At 47.3% G+C, this 19,502-nt stretch overlaps 1 protein-coding gene across 1 annotated transcript in view; it reads right to left on the bottom strand.

The window, feature by feature from the left end:
* TBC1D10A (TBC1 domain family member 10A) overlaps nt 1-19,502 on the bottom strand; it is a 31,482-nt gene that overhangs the window by 10,016 nt on the left and 1,964 nt on the right. The window contains exon 2 of the mRNA XM_066260164.1: nt 606-705. Coding sequence (XP_066116261.1) covers nt 606-705 — 100 coding nt within the window. The remainder of the gene's footprint in view (nt 1-605; nt 706-19,502) is intronic.

Below are 19,502 nucleotides of genomic sequence, written 5' to 3'. Positions count from 1 at the left end.
TTTTTATGAAACTATTAAACTGTGAGATTACTTTTTTTATTTTTGCTTTGGCCAGGAGGCAAGAGGAAGCTCATCAAATTAATCTAGAGGGTTAAAATTTCTCCTTATTGTGGTGGTGAAGAGTATAGGCACTAAAATGATTAAATTTAGTTCAAATTTTGATTCTACAGGCCATCTGTAAAGTGAAGATACTACTACTACCAACCTCACTGGGTTGTTATAAGGATTATCCCAGCCAAGTGCCCAACACATGGCAAATGTCTGACATGTTAGCTATTTATTAGTATTATAAAGTCCTTCCTGATAGGTCAGCAGCAGTAAGTACTTTCTCAGGAGAGGGTGGAGGAAAGCTACCTTATAAGGGCTTTTGGCTAAGACAGCTTTAAAGTTTGACTCCAGGACAAAGTTTGCATGAGTCTGAAGTCATGTGGGAGGACCAACAGTACCAACAGCTTCTGTTCCCATTTCAGAGCCAGGAGATGGGGCATACCTAAGGCAACTGGCAGTTGAAGACCTGCTCCTCTAAGCTGATATAGTTTCTTCCTCTTCCTCTTCCTCCCCAGGCTACCAACTCCCAGTCCAAGGACCAAAGAGAGGCCCCTCACCTTTTTGTGCTTCTTGGCCATCCACTTGTCCCAGTTGTTGAGCATGTCCAGCCACTTGGACTCCCTCTGTCTCAGCACCTCCAGGGGGACTTCCTCCAGCCTGTGGAACAGAGGACAGGGCCAATCAGAGGTGCCAAGAGAAGCAGAGGCCTTGGCTTAGGTCCTAGCCACCAGTCTGGTCATTCCTCCTTTCTTCCCCCTACCTTTCATCCCTGCTGTTCCCCTTGGGGCTGCTAACTCATGAACACCCTAATACAAATTTCAGGAAATTCTACCCTGTCCCTGAAAGGCATATAAGCCAAAGAGACACCAGGTTCAAGTGCCCATTCCTCCAACACATTAAGGAGCCAAGGGTCACTGTGTCTTGCTGAGGCAGAGGTCTAAGTGCCTGCATCTGTGTACCAAAGCAATGCATTTTTGTCCTGGGTCTGTCTTGATAAATAAGCCTCTTTAGAGGGCCTACACGCAAAGTGCAGAGTTGGATAAAAAAAACTAGTCAAACAAGTACAGAAAAAACATGCTCACCTCTTCACTCTAGCAAAACCAGTTACTCATAGTTTCCCCAATTACATCCTGGCCCTTTCCCACCTTTCAAACTTTCCTCATCCCTTTGCTGAAAGGCTCTCCAAGTTTTCTACCAATCAGAATCCTACACACACATCAAAGCCCCATCAAATACCACCTGTATTTGTATATCTACTAACTGAGCAGCTATCACAGCTGTGTCTGCATTGTTCTAGGGCCAGGGCCTCCGGGCAGGCTGTGGGGAAGCACTCTTGTGACCAGAACTAGTCCTGGATCTCATGGTGTTAACAGTCTACTGGCACTGAATATTCACTAGAGCTAGTGAGAAAAATACCTCAGCATGGAGATCCACCCAAGGCAGGCAGGCAGGCACCAAAGCAGATGAGGCAGGCTGGGGAGGGGATCCCTGGCTTTGTCAGAGGGTACTTCAAGTGAGTGAGCTAAGGAGTTAGTCCCCAGGAATTAATGAGTTTACCTAACTCTGAGGGGCAACAAGAAGGAGCAGACTATCACGTCGTAGGCTGGGTGTTTACATATACTTTACTATTTAGCCCACACAGCAGTATCGGTAAAACAACAACAAATTGTATATGTGCACCTCTTTTTTTTTTTTTTTTTTTTGTATTTTTCTGAAGCTGGAAATGGGGAGAGACAGTCAGACAGACTCCCGCATGCGCCTGACCGGGATCCACCCGGCACGCCCACCAGGGGTGATGCTCTGCCCACCAGGGGGCGTCGCTCTACCGAGACCAGAGCCACTCTAGCGCCTGGGTCAGAGGCCAAGGAGCCATCCCCAGCGCCCGGGCCATCTTTGCTCCAATGGAGCCTCGGCTGTGGGAGGGGAAGAGAGAGACAGAGAGGAAGGAGGGGGGGGCGGTGGAGAAGCAAATGGGTGCTTCTTCCATGTGCCCTGGCCGGGAATCGAACCCAGGTCCCCCTCGCGCCAGGCCGACACTCTACCACTGAGCCAACCGGCCAGGGCCTATGTGCACCTCTTGTACACACACTATCTCTTCGTAAAGTTTTTTGTAAAAAGGCTTATGGATCTCTAAATGTCTTTTTTTGTGCTTCTTATGTTTCTTGTTTTCCATTTAAAAAAGTACTTGACAGTATTGAGAAGATATCCAGAGAGGGTATCTTGCTCAGAGTAAAACAGCAAATCAGTGGAAAAACCCAGACTCAAATCTAAGTCAGATCCCAGCCAAGAGCCTGCACTCAGTCCTGCCTGACCTCCCAGAAAGGAGAGCAGGGTCGAAGTTATTGAGGCGCTGGGAGGAGGCTTTCAGGAACAGGACATAGCGAGGCTAGGGCTTGGCCCAGGCCTGAATTCTGATTCTCTCTCTACCGGAAGGAAATGCACTGCTGTGACTTTTACTGGTTGGAAGAGCAGAGGGAGGGGCCCTGGCAGAGCAGAGGCCTCTGAGACACAAAAGGGTAGGAACTCTTCTTCAGTACAATTTATCTGGAAAACAGCACAAGCCCGAGAATAGCTTCAGAGATGAACAGCTGAGGAGGGCAAACCTAGTCCCTCAGACACACTAACACTGCTCATCCCAGTCTTGAACTGAGCCTTGTACCACCCAGAGGCAAAAATCAAGGCACAAGGACACTCCCTTTTCCTCCTTGAGAGGAGAAAAGCAGAGACCACACCTTTAGATCAGGTTCAGCAACCCCCAAACACCCTACGAGAAGAAACCAAAGAACCATGCATCACAGGCCATCCTGCCACCTGCAAAACACTTAATACAAGTCAGGCGATGAGCCTTCTAGTTAACTAAATGAAAGGGAGTGCCCACACTGAGTCAACATGAAGTTCTGGCAGTCATGGATGTGGATCATGTCTGATCCAATCTTCACATTGAGCAGATGAGAAAACCAAGGCTCATAAAGGGCAAGGCTTTCATCTGAGATGACTAGTTTTCAAAGAAATTCCATGTAACACAGTAATACATGTCCTCAACTCTGTCTGTGTTGATAAGATCTGACTACAGGGCCTCAGAGATATCCATTCACCCAAATGCAGATAGATACACAGGGGAACACATTCAAGTTCAGTGTTTTATTCTTTTATAACTGATGCCAGATAAGAACTTTGGCAGTTTCAAAGCCTGAACATCAAATCTCTAACCGGAATTTCAACTGGGTACAAAATAAACGACTGTATTTCCTGGATTCTAGGACACTACTGATTTTAACCTGCACCATTGATTTGGCAAGATCTTCTCAGAAACATACAAAAAAATCCATTACTTCATTAAATGTACATGTCAACTGAAAGATTCTTTTTTAATTTTTAAAACCTTAAATTCAGAAAATTTTGAAGAAATGTCATTTGCATGGCTTCTCCAACAGCAGAGGAGTTTAACCCAGCTAGAGATGGTAAGAAGGAAGACACTGAAGGTCTGGCTGTACCCAGCACTCAGCAGATCACATGCTCTCTAACTGTAGTTAGACTTCTCTTTATACACGATGTGCCCTGAAGAGTTTTAGGCTATCCATTTATTAAAAATTATGCCTCACCTGACCTGTGGTGGCACAATGGATAAAGCATCAACCTAGAATGCTGAGGTCTCTAGTTCGAAACCCTGGGCTTGCCCAGTCAAGGCACATGCAAAAAGCAACTATGAGCTGATGCTTCCCAGTACACCACCCACCCCCACCTTTCTCTCTCTTTCTCTCCTCTCTCTAAAATAATAAAATCTTTAAAAAAGAAATCATGCCTGACCTGCACAACGGAAAAGTGTTGACCTAGAATGCTGATATCACTGGTTCAAAGCCTTGGGCTTGCCCGGTCAAGGCACATACAGAAGCAACTATGAATTGATACTTTCCATTCCTCTCCCCTCCCCATTTCTCTCTCTCTCTCTCTCTCTCTCAAATGAATAAGATATTTTTTTAAATCAGAAGATTTAAGTATCCTTCAGTCTAGTCAGGACCTCTGAAGGCATCTGATCAAACTGCTGTCTGATATAGGAATCCCTTCTACAACAGGCAAGTCTCTTGCCCTCTCTGAGCCTCAATCTCCCAAATGATTGGATGGCCTGCATTGTGAACTGAGCCTCAAAGGATGCCCAGAAAGGGTCGTGAGATGAAGTTGAGGTCAGGATGTTCCAGGTAAACAGCATGATGTGATAGAAGCCCTGAAGTGCTTCCTCATGATAGTGGAAGGAGAGCATGAGCCAGCTTCTAGTGAGAGAGAAGTGACCATATGGCCAGTTAAAAGGACCAAATAGCCCATGGGGAATGCTTCAGGTCCCAGGGCTTCACTCACCCTTCAGAAAACCCTTCTTTCCATATGGTGGCCTGAGGGAGTCACTGCATCCAAAAGAACCTAATGAGAACAGTCTCTAGAAGCCTAGCCTCTGCTGCAATGCCTCCAGGTATGGGGCCTCATTATCTCTAGGTGAAGCCACCCTATTGCTGAAGTTTCTTACTGTTAAAACTTTCTTCCTCATGTAATGCCAAAATTTTCCTGGTACCTTCTTCCTATAATCTCAACACCCTCTTCTAAGGTTCTCATACCAGGCACACACACTGACTATCCCTTGTCACTCACTCATCCCTATTTGGAATGTCCTTTTTTCTCCCCTCTCCAAGTCACCATAACCCTTTCAGAGCCCACTATAACATAAAAACCACAATTTCAATGATAACAGCAGCAACAGTAGTTACCATTTGTACATCATTTACTACTTACCTATGTCTTTCTAAATGCTTTACATATATTATCTCATGTACATTTCATAATATCCCTACCATAGTATCATTCTCTCCATTTTACATAAGTAGAACCTAAGACTTAGTAGTTAAGTGCCTCATTCAAGGCCATGTAGCATTAAGTGACAGAACTGAAACTGAAACCCAGACCCGCATGACTTGACAGCGCACGCTCCTCGCCCTTACACTGTACCCCTCTATCCCTATAGGTCAAGCATTCAGCCTCCATACTTGCCCAGATCTCATTAACTGTCTTCCAACCTAAAGACTTTCATCCTGACTTAGAACAGTTTCTCAAAGTTTTTAAACTGAGACCCACAGGCCCTAGCCGGTTGGCTCAGCGGTAGAGCGTCAGCCTGGCGTGCGGGGGACCTAGGTTCGATTCCCGGCCAGGGCACATAGGAGAAGCGCCCATTTGCTTCTCCACCCCCACCCCCTCCTTCCTCTCTGTCTCTCTCTTCCCCTCCTGCAGCCGAGGCTCCATTGGAGCAAAGATGGCCCGGACGCTGGGGATGGCTCCTTGGCCTCTGCCCCAGGCCCTAGAGTGGCTCTGGTCTCGGTAGAGCAATGCCCCAGAGGGGCAGAGCATCGCCCCCTGGAGGGCAGAGCGTCACCCCTGGTGGGCGTGCCGGGTGGATCCTGGTCAGGCGCATGCGGGAGTCTGTCTGACTGTCTCTCCCCGTTTCCAGCTTCAGAAAAGTACAAAAAATAAATAAATAAATAAAAATAAACTGAGACCCACAGTAAGAAACATATTTTATACTGAGATTTATATATATATATATATACCTATATAACCAAAATATATTTTATGAAACAATTTACTCCTAAATGTACTAAAGCACTCAGATATTTCAATTTTATATTATTCTATATTTCTTTGTTTTTAATGCCGATCTCAATTCCCTAAAATTATTTTATCACTAGTCATTAATGAATCAAGACATAAAGTCTGAAACGAGCACTTCATTACAAATTGCTCATATTGTTCTGCACTATCCCTGCCTAACTGGACTAGATCTTGAACTTCTGTAACTCCTACCATGCATGCCACAGGTGTTCAACAGGTGCCTGCCTGGTTTCACCATGACATCATTACTTTCAACCACACTGCATTCCAGGCTACAAGCCACTACTGCCTAAAGCAATTTTATTTGTGTCCCTAACAGTCCAGTGAGGGGGATTCCTCATAGATTAATTCCTATTTCCATTTGGCCCAAGAGAAACTGGACCCATCAGAGAGGTTGTATGATTTGGGCAGTCACAAAGCTAATAAATGGCAGAACCAGGGCTTCCCCTCTGCCATAGTGACTCGTGTACTGCTTCTAACCCCCTTGAGAAGACTGTGGGGAAATCAGGTCATTCTAAATATGTTGCCAGAAGGCTCTATCTCTGGCCTCCAAGCCCCTAGAGATAGTCTAAACCCCTCCTCCAATGTTCTAAGTCAGTGAGTAGCCTGTCCATACCTAGCACTGCACAGTGAGGCCAATATACTGAATAAGTGTAGCTTGCAATTACAACCTCAGTTGAAGACAGCAAGTCTGGGCAATGTGCTATTTGCCAGCCACCCACTCCTCAGGGAGAGCGGCACAGAGGAGACAACGGTGGGCTGCCAGGGAGCCCCTGATCCCAGATCCATTGGGCTTTTAGGCTGAGCTAGGCTTAGCTGTGCTGTCCTGTGCTATGCCAAGGTCCAAAGTGGCAGTGGTTCCATATGCTCAGTAGGCTCCCAGTTCCCTAGCCTTCTCCCCAAACCCAGAGGCTGGGGACTTATAAGAGTTCAGAGGGACAAGACCATTTCCCAAGGCTACCAAGACCACAGGTTGGGGTTTTCGGTCCCCTTGTCCTTCCAGCTGTCTGCTTCTTCCCAAGCATACCTCAGCCTCTCTGGTTGGCAGGCTCAGTCAGGTATGGTCCTTGTGCCCATGACCCCTTTATGTGACACTAGAAGGTAAACCTTGGTCCCAAAGACCACTCTAAACCCCTCCTCCAAGCTTTACTCTCCAAACCAGCCCAAAGGAAGAGAAACATAGCCCCAGCAGAAAGCCCAAAGTCACAGACCACAGAACTGATCCTCCTCATTCAAACACTAAGGAGGCCCAGTTGGGTGCAAGGAATAGTGAACAGAATGGGGACTATAATGCTTACAAACCTAAATTCCATTCCATATCCTTCACTAGAGAGACCATAGGCAAAATAGTTGCCTTCAAGTCTCAACTTCATCTTTAAGTGGGACTGAAACACACACCTCACATTTATAGGGCTACAATGAGGAATAAATATATATAAGGGCCCAGCCTGGTGGGTGGCCAGCAAATGGTATAAATATTTGCAGTTTACCTCACACTTTCACATCCCTTTTCTCATCCAACTGGTTCATATATATAGCCACATACACATGTGGCAGGGCAGGATTATCCCCATTTTAGCCAAAAGCAATTGATATCCTCAAAAAATTAAGAAATTTACTTAATGGCACAGAGACTATAACAGTTCCCACTCTACTACTTTATGGCTGTGTGAAAGAAACAGGGTGCTCCACTCTCTGAGCCTCTGGTTCCCCACCTGTAACTTAGACACAATGCTACCTCCTCAGAGTACAGTGGTAAAGATCACACAAGGCAGTAAGAGCTGACACATTTCTAGCACTGGCTACGTACTTGCTTCTGCCAAGCACTACAAAGGCACATAGTTCCCCAAGGAAGTAGCTTTTATTATCTCCATTTAATAGACAAGAAAACTAAAGCTCAGCATGGTTGAGTAATCTGCCCAAGGTTACACAGCTCAGAAGGGGAAATTGCCATTTGAGCACTAAACTCTCCAATAAAGAGAAAGTGCCCAACATGTAACACCACCTCAATACCTGTCACATTCCTTCCCCTCTTCTTCACCACCCAGTAAAAAACCACTTCCCTCTGTGCTGAGAAGGACAGGAGTGAGCAACAAGAAAATGTGGAAAATTGAGAAAAAACATGGCTGATCACAGCTCCAGGGCCAACAAGGTGAAGGAGCTCCCCTCTCCCACCCAGAGCTGGAAAAAGAAGTGAGGATAAACAAAAAACTGACCTACTTTGCACACTGAGCAACAACTTCTGGAGTTCATTAACCTAAGAGGTGGTAGTGACTGAAAGTATAATCAGCTTTCTTTTTTTTCTTTTTTTTTGTATTTTTCTGAAGTTGGAAACGGGGATGCAGTCAGACAGACTCCCACATGCACCCGACCGGGATCCACCCGGCATGCCCACCAGGGAGCGATGCTCTGCCCACCAGGGAGCGATGCTCTGCCCATCTGGGGCGTCGCTCTGCTGCAATCAGAGCCATTCTAGCGCCTGAGACAGAGGCCACAGAGCCATCCTCAGCGCCAGGGCCAACTTTGCTCCAATAGAGCCTTGGCTGCGGGAGGGGAAGAGAGAGATAGAGAGGAAGGAATGGGGGAGGGGTGGAGAAGCAGATGGGCGCTTCTCCTGTGTGCCCTGGCCAGGAATTGAACCCGGGACTCTTGCACGCCAGGCCGACGCTCTACCACTGAGCCAACCGGCCAGAGCCATAATCAGCTTTTATACCAGTGTCATAATAACTTATGATAGAATATTAGAATGCAAGAGAGGGTTCGCTGGTGGTGTGCAAATGATAGGAAACTGGAATGCAAGAGAGGGTGCATTGGTGGTGCACAAATGGCCAACGGTCAGGGTTGGGAGACCTGTAGATCACCCAGTGAGTCCATCCCCTCCCCAGACAGCAGGGAGGCCTGTGACCCAGAGGATAAGTGATCTGCCGAAGGCCACACTGGGAGTCAGTGTGAAAAAGGAAAAGTTTGGTAGCAGCCTGGTGCTCCCTCCTGATCTGGCAGCCCTTGGCTTGGAGGTAGGGCAGTGCCCAGGCTCCCTGTCAGGGTGAGAGAGAGTCTGGATTGCTTCCCCCTGCCCGCCCCCATGCAAGCTAGTTCTGGGCCTGCCTCTCTTTTCCATACAGAATTCCCTGGCTTTGCTCCTTCCAGCCCTGGGTCAGTGCACAATGGTAAACAGGTTCTCTCTACCTTTCACTAGCCTCAGTGCCCTGGGCCCCTGCCCAGCTCTCCACTCTGCTCAGCTTCAACCCCCACCGCCATCCCAAGATTCAGATGGAAGAAATGGTTCCTTTAGGCACCAGCCTTGCTGGCTCCAAAAAACAAGGACTCCTCCTTCCCCCACGCCCACTCAGCTAAGAAAAGGCACTGACCAAAGCAGAAATCCTCAAGGCAATGCTCCCTGAGAAATGTAGCAAGGTATGGAGACTATTTTCAGCCAAAAACATCTCTTCCCCATGCACCCACCTCTGCCAGAAGAGTAATGCTTGAAATTCCCCATCTGGCAATTGGGTCCTCAAATCACAATCTCACTGTGGACACCCACAACCACCCTTACTCACATAAGGTCCCCTTACACATCCTTACCAAACTGCTAGATCTTACTGATGTATCTTACTGAGTTAGTATTGACTTATGGCTTACATAAGGTCCTCTTCTGCCCAGACTCCTTCAAGGCCCCCTACTACCTTCTGTGTCCAAAAGAAATCTCAGGCTACTCCTAGTTCCTCTAAACATCCCTCTTTTTTCCTCACTCCTCTAGCTAGGCCTCTCTCTGAGCTGCCCTCCCTCACCCTACTCTTTTTTGGCCCTACTCATCTTCTGAGGCCTCATTTAGAACTTCCTCTAATCTCTATAGAGCCTTTCTTAACTACCTTGCACACAGAACACAATCAGCATCTCATTATAGTCCGTATACATCTCTCTAGAGGCTATGTTCCTGTTCCTGAATCTCCAAAAATAAAAAAAATACTTTCCCTGTCCTTGGGGAGGTCCATCTGGCGGAGACAGAGAGGTGAGTAAATAACTAGCACACAGAGAAGTGCTATCAGAGATGCACGTAAAAGGTGCTAGATCACTGCAAGAAGCCCCCAGAGTGGGAGCAGGGGTGTTTAGGAAAACCTTTAAAGGGTAGCTGCCTTTTCAGATGGTCCTTGAAGGGTAACAGAAAGTGGCCAGGTTGAGAAAGGGGAAAGGGCACATCAGGTTGAAGATTTGGTATGAGCAAGCATAAGTTGACAGAAAAGAGCTCAGCTTGTTTGGGAAATGTGAGCCGTCCAGTAGAACAGGTAAGGCTTCTCCACCTGACTGTCCACTCTGCTGAGGCAGCATTCCACAAAGTTGTCCCTAGAGGGCAGGGGCTCTGCCTGTCTCATTCTCTGCAGTTCATCCTGGTCCTAGAACAAAGCCTGGTACCTAGCTGGTTCTGTGTTGACAGATTCATTAGCTTTGTGACCTTGGGCACTATGAGTTTCAGATTTCCCCCTCAGGGAGATGGGAATACTGTCCTCTACCTTAAGATCAGGTGGGTGAAGCATGGACAGTGCTTGATAAAGGGCACTCCCTCCTTGGCCTGATATCAGCTATGGATTTTCCTTGTGCACAGGGCTGAAAACAGATGTGCTTGATGATAGCCTTTTACAACATTATAATTCTAATATTCAATTAACATCTCTAAATGTCTATTATATCACTTACCAGGCACTTGTTATGCACCAGACATGGTACTCAATGCTTAACTTAAACTATTTCATTTAATCCTGACAAGTTCATGAGACAGGTCCTCTAATTATCATCCCCTTTCTACAGATGAAGAAAACAGCCAGCCAGCAACTATCCAAGGTCCAGGGTGAGCAGAGGATAGCTCTAGGAAGTGAATCCAGGCCCTCCTCTGCTTCTGCTCTGTCACTCGACTCCAGAACTGAGTGCTGTCCACCAGGCTGGGTACACACAAGCCCTACTCCCAGGGAGCGTGGAGTTTAGCGGATTCAGAGCCATAAACTGTGTGTTGCTTGGCAACTCATTTTACCTTTCTGGAGTTCGGTGACTGTCTCTGTAAAATGGGCGATTACAATGACAAGTACGTCTCACAGAATTAAATGAGGTGGTGTCAGTGAAAGCTTTGTCCACTATGCAGGTTCTTATGTCTGAGGCATAATCGGAAATTCTCTTTTTTTTTTAATTTTTTTTAATTCATTTTAGAAAGGAGAGAGAGAGGGAGAGAAGAGAGAAACAGAGAGAGAGAAGGGGGAGGAGCAGGAAGCATCAACTCCCGTATGTGCCTTGACCAGGCAAGCCCAGGGTTTCGAACCGGCGACCTCAGCATTTCCAGGTCGACGCTTTATCCACTGCGCCACCACAGGTCAGTGCAGGCTCTTATGTGAAATAGCATTACCATGTGACTATGCTAGGAGGATGGTAAAGGTCACTCAGAAGCAGGACAGGGAGACCAGAATGAAATTTTACAAAAAACACAGCAGGGTGGTGGTAATTATAAAGCAAACTCCGACTCCTACAGAAAACTGCCACTACTCAGGAGGGGAAAGGCCCCAGGCAGCCCTATGGTTGCATGCTGAGTTGAATCTTTCAGGAGTCCCACCTCTGTTCTCACTTCTGCTTTATCTTCACAGGCCAAGGAGAAGAAAGATCAGGGCCTTCAGAGTGAAGACTCTGTTCCAAATGACTCAATAAGGAACTGATGGAGGGATTCCCAACCTGCCCTGGCAGGCCAGAAAGCTCCAGACCACAAGCTGAGAGGTACCGGCTCCTGCCTTACCTCCAGGCCCAATGCTGGGTTGGCAACAGAGCAAATGAGGCAACCTGGATCTTCACACCCATTTTGCCTTGTTCTCTCACCATTATACCAAAGGCCTGAAGTGAACCTCAGAGTATAATTTACACTCAAGTATTAAGAGCCACTGTGTACCATGGACCCCTTTCTTTGTGGCAACACTGTGCTTTACCAACACTGCCTCCCTTAATCCTCGTAACACCTCTTTTCCCAATGCCCAAACCTACCCCTACTACAGACTCAGAATCTGAGGCTAGGCAAGAAAGTAACAGAGCCAGGACTGGAAGCCAGGTCAGCTGGTATCTTGAACTTGGGCTTTCTCAGACCCAAATTTGAGGTTTTTTTGTGAAACCAAGACAGGAACGGATGAGAAAAAAGCAGCATCCTCCAAAAGTAGTGGCTAGGAAGGGTTGCTTCTGAACACATAGAGTCCAGAGCTCAGAGTGCACTGAGGAAGAACAAGTGTTCTCCACACTATGTTCCTAGGCCCCCTCACTACTCACCTGCTCTGCCTTGTCTTGGGGAACATGTGAGTGGCTAGGTGTGAAGAACTGGGACAGGAAATGTGCCATCCATCGTAATAACTGAACAACGACAAAAAACTTGAGAAGCCTACTTGGAGAAGAGTAGATACTTAGGGCTGAGCTGAAGTCTTAAGGCTGGGACAGAGAGGGCAAGGAGAGGCCACAGGTGCCACCAGCTTTGGTACAATGAAAGATTGGGAAGGAGGAATCTTTGGTTTCAGGTCCAGTTCTATCACTTGCTCAGCCTCAGTTTCCTTGTCTATAAATGGAGTAAAATAAAACCTACCCTACTGATTTCCCATTGCTCCTGTAAGGATTACTGCAAGGCAATGGGAATGAAAGTACTTTGGCAGACCAAAGAGCTAGAGAAATCAAAGCATCCTTTGATGTGATTACACTGCCAAAAACATGAAGACCACTGGTCCCACCCACAAAGACAGATCTTTTCACAAGAGGAACAGAGCATGACAGAAGCATTGGCCTCTATAGGCTGTGCTGTGACAATTCCTTGCACTTGTGTGGTACCTCATAAAAAACTTCTCAAAACACTTTTCATATAATCTAAGGTCATTTTCAGAATGTTAGAAGCAGATGAACTCTTCAATATCATACCTTTAAAACTGCCTTAGTTTATATCTGGGGGAAATTGAAGCTTAGAAAAATTAAGGAGTTTTCTTAGACACACAGCAAATTAGGGGCCCAGTGAGGTCCTGGACTTAGGTCTCCTGACCCTGTTCAGCAGTCTTTGTTTATACTTGCACCTAATCCAGTTATCTCATTTGATCCTCACAATCCTTTTATAGACTATGCCTTTAACTACTTGTTGAATGTCTGACATCCCTGCGAGGTTATAAGTTCTGGGAGGGCAAGACCATGTCTGTATCTCCTGAGCACATGTCTGTATCTCCTGAGCACATGTCTGTATCTCCTGAGCACATGTCTGTATCTCCTGAGCACATGTCTGTATCTCCTGAGCACATGGTTGCACATATAATAAGCGCTAAATGAAAATCAGGGAGCATTAGCCCCACAGTCAGGTGAGGGACATGCCTAAGTTACACAATACAACAGCCAGTAGTGGAACCAGCAGAGCCCTCTCCCATTACTAGCCTAAATCCACATTTCCAGCCAGAATCTCTCAACCCTGAGAAATAGCTTTTTGTATTCCTAAGTGCTGAGGTCTTTGCCTTCTTACAGGCACTGGACTTGCTTCCACCCATCCCAGCTGAGGCACCAGCTCCAGGAACACAATAACAACTTGAGCTGAGCTCAAGCCAGCCCTCAGCTATCATCTGCTTCCCCTCGAGCAGCTAATGCTGTGCCCAAACGCAAAACCTACCCGTCTTCGCCGCACAGTCTTAAGATAGGTTTTCCATGCCCTTAGACCTTACTGCTCTCTCCTTGCAGCCTTCCTTGCCATCCAATATGTTTACTGGGCAGAGACCACAAAGCTCAGTGCCATTTACCCTGCCCACTCCCAACCAGGCCAGCTAACTGGCTCTCCTACTGGAGAAAAACAAAGAACCCCTTGATGTGCCCTGGGCATGCCAGCCATGCCAGGCACCTTGGGGAGCCCAGGGCTGTGACAGAGCAGTCAAAAGCAGCCCGTTGTCCACTACAGAGGAAGGTCACAGTTACCCTTCCCTCCCTGTGGCCAGATGGCCCCAGGATGGGTTCTGTGATAATCCAGGACCACTTCAGCCTGTCCCAAGCCTTCCCAATTCCCTATTGGTTCACACAGCCAGTCAGGCACCAAGCCCTACTGATTCACTGGCCTGTTCATCCTCATAGCTCCAGATCTCTTCCAGGACTCTCTATAGCCCTTATGGGCTGTCCTAAACTCTCATCTGACCTTGATGAAACACAGAAGGCCTCAGTCTGACAATCAAGACTAGGCATGGTCTTCCCAACCTACTTTCCTAGCCTCCCCTTGCTTCACATGATCCACCTGCTCTTCTTGTCATCTCTGTATATCACACTTCTTAAACAGCTGGCTTCTAGGGGACTTCGTACATGGTTCCCTCCCATCCAACGGAATGTCTTCCCTTGATCCTTTTGAGGCCTGGATCAAATGCTACTTCTTTTTTTCTGAGTTCCAATAGGTGAGCTGGCTGCTTCTTCACCTATTTCCCCAAAGCAAGCACATACCTCAATTATAGCTTTTATTGCTCAACATTACAGTGATTTGTGTGTGGTTCATTTTCCAACAAGTCTGTGAACCCCTTGAGGGCAATAAGACACAGATGTCTTGTTCAGTTCTATATTCTTGTCCCAATCACAGGGGCTGGCAGAGTAGGTACTCAATAAATGTTTTGGAAATAAGCCCATTATGATAAATAAACTAGCAAACGGAACCTTGGCTTTCTCTCCCAGACTCCTGAGTCTGCTATTTCCCAACCTGAAAAACAGTGAAGAGCTAAACCGTGACAGCCTCTGAGGAGCTCAACAGGGCACAGAATGTAGTACAGTAGGGTGTGATGAAGACAGGAAAGAGAAAGATGAAACAAAGAAAGCTAAAGTTGGCAGCTTCCCTGAATCCTGAATAGGGGGTTTCTAAGCAAGTGAAGCATTGGTTTGCCAGTGGAGCAGACAGGACAGTTTTCTCCCAGGGAGGGTCCCTGGGCTCAGGATAACAGCAGATATGCCAGGGGTAGAAAAATCAACTAAAAGAGGCCTCCTGCCCCTCATATGTGGTGCCTGTAAAATAAAGAAAGTTATGCCTGACCAGGAAGTGGTGCAGTGGATAGAGTGTCAACCTGGGACCCTGAGGACCCAGGTCTGAAACCCTGAGGTAGCCGTTTGAGCACGGGGTTGCTGGCTTGAGCATGGAGGTGCCGGCTTGAGTGTGGGATCATAGACATGACCACCATGGTCACTGGCTTGAGCCCAAGGTCACTGGACTATATGAGAAGGCATCAATGAACAACTAAAGTGCTGCAACTACCAGTTGATGCTTCTTATCTCTTTCCCTTCTTGTCTGTCTGTCTCTCTCTCTCTCCCCTTTGCAAAAAAGAAAAAAGAAAGTTATCAGCCAGGGCACTGACAATGGGTGGTTGATGGCAGGGATCTTCACTGGTGGGCAATGTACCCTGGTCTAGAGGCTCAACTGGCTTGGAGTGGGAAGAGAAAAGCCAGTGCCATATAGCTGGAGTAGCAATGGGCTGAGTCAGAAGATCCGGAATCTCTCCCTAACCTGGATCCATTGTTAAATAACTATGAGGCTTCTACAGGCCTTGAGTTCCTCAACTTCACACAAAACATAATCCCTCTCTTCTGTACACAGAAACACTTCTTCCAAAAGGTACAGACTGGATATCAAAGTCAGATGGCTATTGCACAATAGTTTGGGATCAAGAGCAACATAGTGTGGACTCTGGCTATAAAAGAGCTAGACCAAGCCTAATCTGAACATGCTTCCAGGGCCTCCCTAAAGATCTTCTTTCACCAGGTCTTCTCTGACTCAGCTGTCCATGGACTTTCACTGTATGGAGACCTGCCTTGCCCTCCACACTGGAATGGGGAGGTAGCCAGGTTCCTGCTAACTCCTGCTTCTGGGTATGGGGGCCTCAGGGACCAGCAAGTACTTGGCACTCTGCCTGCTGCCATCTTAGCAAAGCTTAGTCACTGGATTCAGCACTGAGAAACAGGTTCTAGTCCCAGTTCTGCATTTACTTAGTAGCTGGCAAACCTCAGGTACAATCTTCAAAATGCTCATCTACAGAATGGGGATAACCATGCCTTTCAAAGAGAGGGTTCACCATTGCTTAGAGTTAACTCTTGCCCACATGGGATGGACCTCACTAACACCCATCATCAGAGCCAGAGACAGAAAGTAAAAAATGAAAAGACAAGACTACCTAATCCACTCTTTAAAAGAGAGAACACTCACTGGGCACTCTACTGAGCCAGGCTCTTTTCAAACATCATCTCATTTAAACTTCACAAAACCCCTGCAATGTCAGTATTATCATAATCGTTTCAGTGAGAAATAGGAAAAAATTAAGCAACATGTCCAAGGTCACACAGACAACCAGACTCCAGAACTTGTGTGAGGAAGGAACACAGAGCACCTTCTTTCCTCCACCTTAGTGTAAACAGATTGGGTGAATGGACCAGAGCCAGGCCCCACTGGCCCTCTGGAGGTCCTGTTTCAGATGCAGATGCTAGAAGGACAAAACATCACGCAGGCCCCAATACCTTATCTCTTTCCCACAGCTTAAAATTTCCTGACAGGCGGACACACAGGCACCTTCCCAGGCCAGCAGCTGGTGCGCTAGCACCCTCCTTCACCAAGTCAAGTCTTGTCTGAGGCTCTAGAACACCCAAAGGGCCACCAAACCGGATTTTCCTTTGAAGCTGGAGGAAGAGAAGGAGGAGAGAAAATGGAGGGCTTGTGGTCTTGAGTCACAGACCAGGGCTCCACATGTGCAGCTGCCTCATTCCAGATGGGCCACCCAGGGACCACTCTATTGCCAGCTCCATGCTCTCCTGAGAACTGTAATAGTTTAAGAAAATAAGATGCCCTGAGCTTATAAACTGGAGAAGGCAGTGAGAAGGCAGGGAGGCAGGCACTGGCCCGCCAGAAGGGCCCTGGCCATACCCCAACAAAAACTGGCACAGACCAAAATATAAAGATGTCAATTAAGCCAATTCTATGATTTACAAAGTCATAGGGCTACCATAGTTGGTTTAAAATAGTGGAGGGGCCCTGAACGGTTGACTCAGCGGTAGAGCGTCAGCCTGGCGTGCGGGGGACCCGGGTTCGATTCCTGGCCAGGGCACATAGGAGAAGCGCCCATTTGCTTCTCCACCCCCCCTTCTTCCTCTCTGTCTCTCTCTTCCCCTCCTGCAGCCAAGGCTCCATTGGAGCGGGGATGGCCCGGGCGCTGGGGATGGCTCCTTGGCCTCTGCCCCAGGCGCTAGAGTGGCTCTGGTCTCGGCAGAGCGACGCCCCGGAGGGGCAGAGCATCGCCCCCTGGTGGGCAGAGCGTCGCCCCTGGTGGGCGTGCCGGGTGGATCCCGGTCGGGCGCATGCGGGAGTCTGTCTGACTGTCTCTCCCCGTTTCCAGCTTCAGAAAAATACAAAAAAAAAAAGAATAGTGGAGGGCCTAGGGGAGAGGAGAGCTGTATCAGGAGAAGACAATACTGCTATTCCAGATGTTTCTCCCTGGGCTCAACTCAGATCCCTCTCTCCCATAACAGGAAGCCAACACCCATGGGATCCTAGAGTGCATAGCTCCTCACCTCATCTGGCCTGCTGCACTGAGCAAACTAAAGCTACATGGGAGGCACTAGCCTCAGTAGGCCAATCCTGGCACTTACATAGGAAAAGGAGAAGGAGTTCAGGGACCCACCTCTCTCAGGCCATCTCCTTCAGGCCAGGAGACCTGGTATCTGTATTTTCCTGACCACATCCTCTATGCTGCAAAAGGCGTTTCCCCCATAAACAGGTCTGATCTTCTTACCCCCAAAGTTATAGGAATGGTAATATTACTCCTCCCACCCTTCCCTGCTGAGGACACTTGTACCCCTGTGTCTATGCCATCCAGAGGCTCTTTGATGGCTGGCTGCTTTCTTGCCTTTCCCCACTTACTGGGTACTACTGCTCAAGAGCAGGTAGTGATCATCTCAGTCCCATCAAAGGTGCCCTGCAGAGTAGACTCAAAAAATAGGCAAGGTGAAGAAGTAGAAAAGGCCTAGGGCTAGGAATCAGGAGTTCTGGGTTCAATTCCTGATGTTGCTCCTAATAGTAAAGCTAATCACTTCTCTCAGGCCTTAGTTTACCAATCTGTACGATGATGGCCATATCTTCAGCTTTTTGACTTGAAAATAAATAAATAATAGCCTGACCTGTGGTGGTGCAGTGGATAAAACATTGACCTGGAACACTGAGGTTGCCAGTTCGAAACCCCAGGTTTGCCTGGTCAAGGCACGTATGGGAGTTGATGCTTCCTGCTCTTTCCTCCTTCTCTCTCTCTCTCTCTCTCCTCTCTCTCTAAAAATGAAAAAATAAAATCTAAAAAGAAAAGCAAAAAAATAATATTTCATTTAGGAAATAAATATTAACTGAGCATTTACTTTGCTGTAAGCCTGAGGAGAAAGGTGAATAAGTCTGGTGCCAGCCCTAAAGTTGATCAGTCTAATGAACTGGTAATGACAACACACTCCTACCCTAGCTGAGCTGTCCCTGTTAGTCTCCTACACTGCTGAGAGAGTCAAAAGTGCTGAGCTGAGCCAGGGAAGGTGAAGATAGGCACATTCCTGCTAGGAACCTTATGTTCCACTTGTCCAGCACCTGATTCTTCTGCTAGGACCATAGGCCATATTAATGGATGGTGAAGGCAGTGGAAACTGTCCTGATCTAGGAGTCAGAAACCTTGGGTTCAAGTCCTGATTCTGCTACTAATATGCTGTGTGACCTTAAGCAAGTTATTCTCCTCTCTGGGCCTCAGTTTTCTCATTTGTATAATAAGTAAGGGCTAAGCTGATAAATCTTAAGATCTCTTCAAACAGTCTATGATTTTAAAATCTACTCATGCCAGGCACCTAACAGTTACCTGAGTGGGGTGGCCTCTGACCTGCTTTCTTCCTCTCCCCTCCAGCCCCCGGCGACTGCCAAAACTAACAGTCTTGAGATAACTTTTGGCCCAGGATGGCTGAAATGGACTTTTAATCTGGAGCCAGAGTCCCTGCCATCTCTATTGCAGCCATCAGTGCTAATGTTTCATTTCTCTGGGATAGCACATGGACTCCTAGCCCTCAACCACGAGACTGGGTTCAGGGCGGTCACACTGAAACTTCCCATAACTTCCCTTATGACTGTGGGTAGGGACTTACTTTTGGCTTTTTTGAAACCACAATATAAACAAAGCAGAGAACATCAAAGCTTTCAGACACCAAAGATTTTAGGTTGACCAACAAGGTCAAAAAAGTGAGGCAGGGAGAGAGGAGAGGACCTAGGATTCCACCTCAGCCTCAGGCCTACAGACACCAGTGATACAGAGGGCGTCTGTAAAGCCTGGGTTTGTAATTGGAGGGAGAAGACAGATGTCTGGCAGACTGGTTGGGGACTACAGCCAAAGGGAGGTGCTCCCACTGGGGCCTCTCTCTGTCCACAAATACCAGAGGTACACCCTCATTTTTCTCCTCAATTTTCAGACCCTTAGAAGGAAAAGAAAGAAAACTAACATTTTCTGGGCCACTACATGTGCCAGGCACCATGCTAGGCACCTTCACAGACCTGATCTCATTTAAACCCGATAATAATCTTGGGAGTAGGTGTTACTGTTGCCCTTTACAGAAAATAAACAGGTTCAGAGATTCAGGATCTTACCCAAGGTCACACAGCCAACAAGTGTGAGTTCTTCCTAAGTCTGGCCTTTTCCCACTATATCACACTGCTCTGTACACCAAGACTTGGTTAACTGCTTGATAAACATGTAGTAGAAATTCTTATCTTCTAGAATTCACCAGCAAATCTGAGCTCTTCCCTCCAA

This window comes from Saccopteryx bilineata, chromosome 2 (assembly GCF_036850765.1).
Source record: "Saccopteryx bilineata isolate mSacBil1 chromosome 2, mSacBil1_pri_phased_curated, whole genome shotgun sequence".
In the NCBI taxonomy this organism is placed as follows: Eukaryota; Metazoa; Chordata; class Mammalia; order Chiroptera; family Emballonuridae; genus Saccopteryx; species Saccopteryx bilineata.
This window is presented reverse-complemented; position numbering and strand designations above follow the sequence as displayed.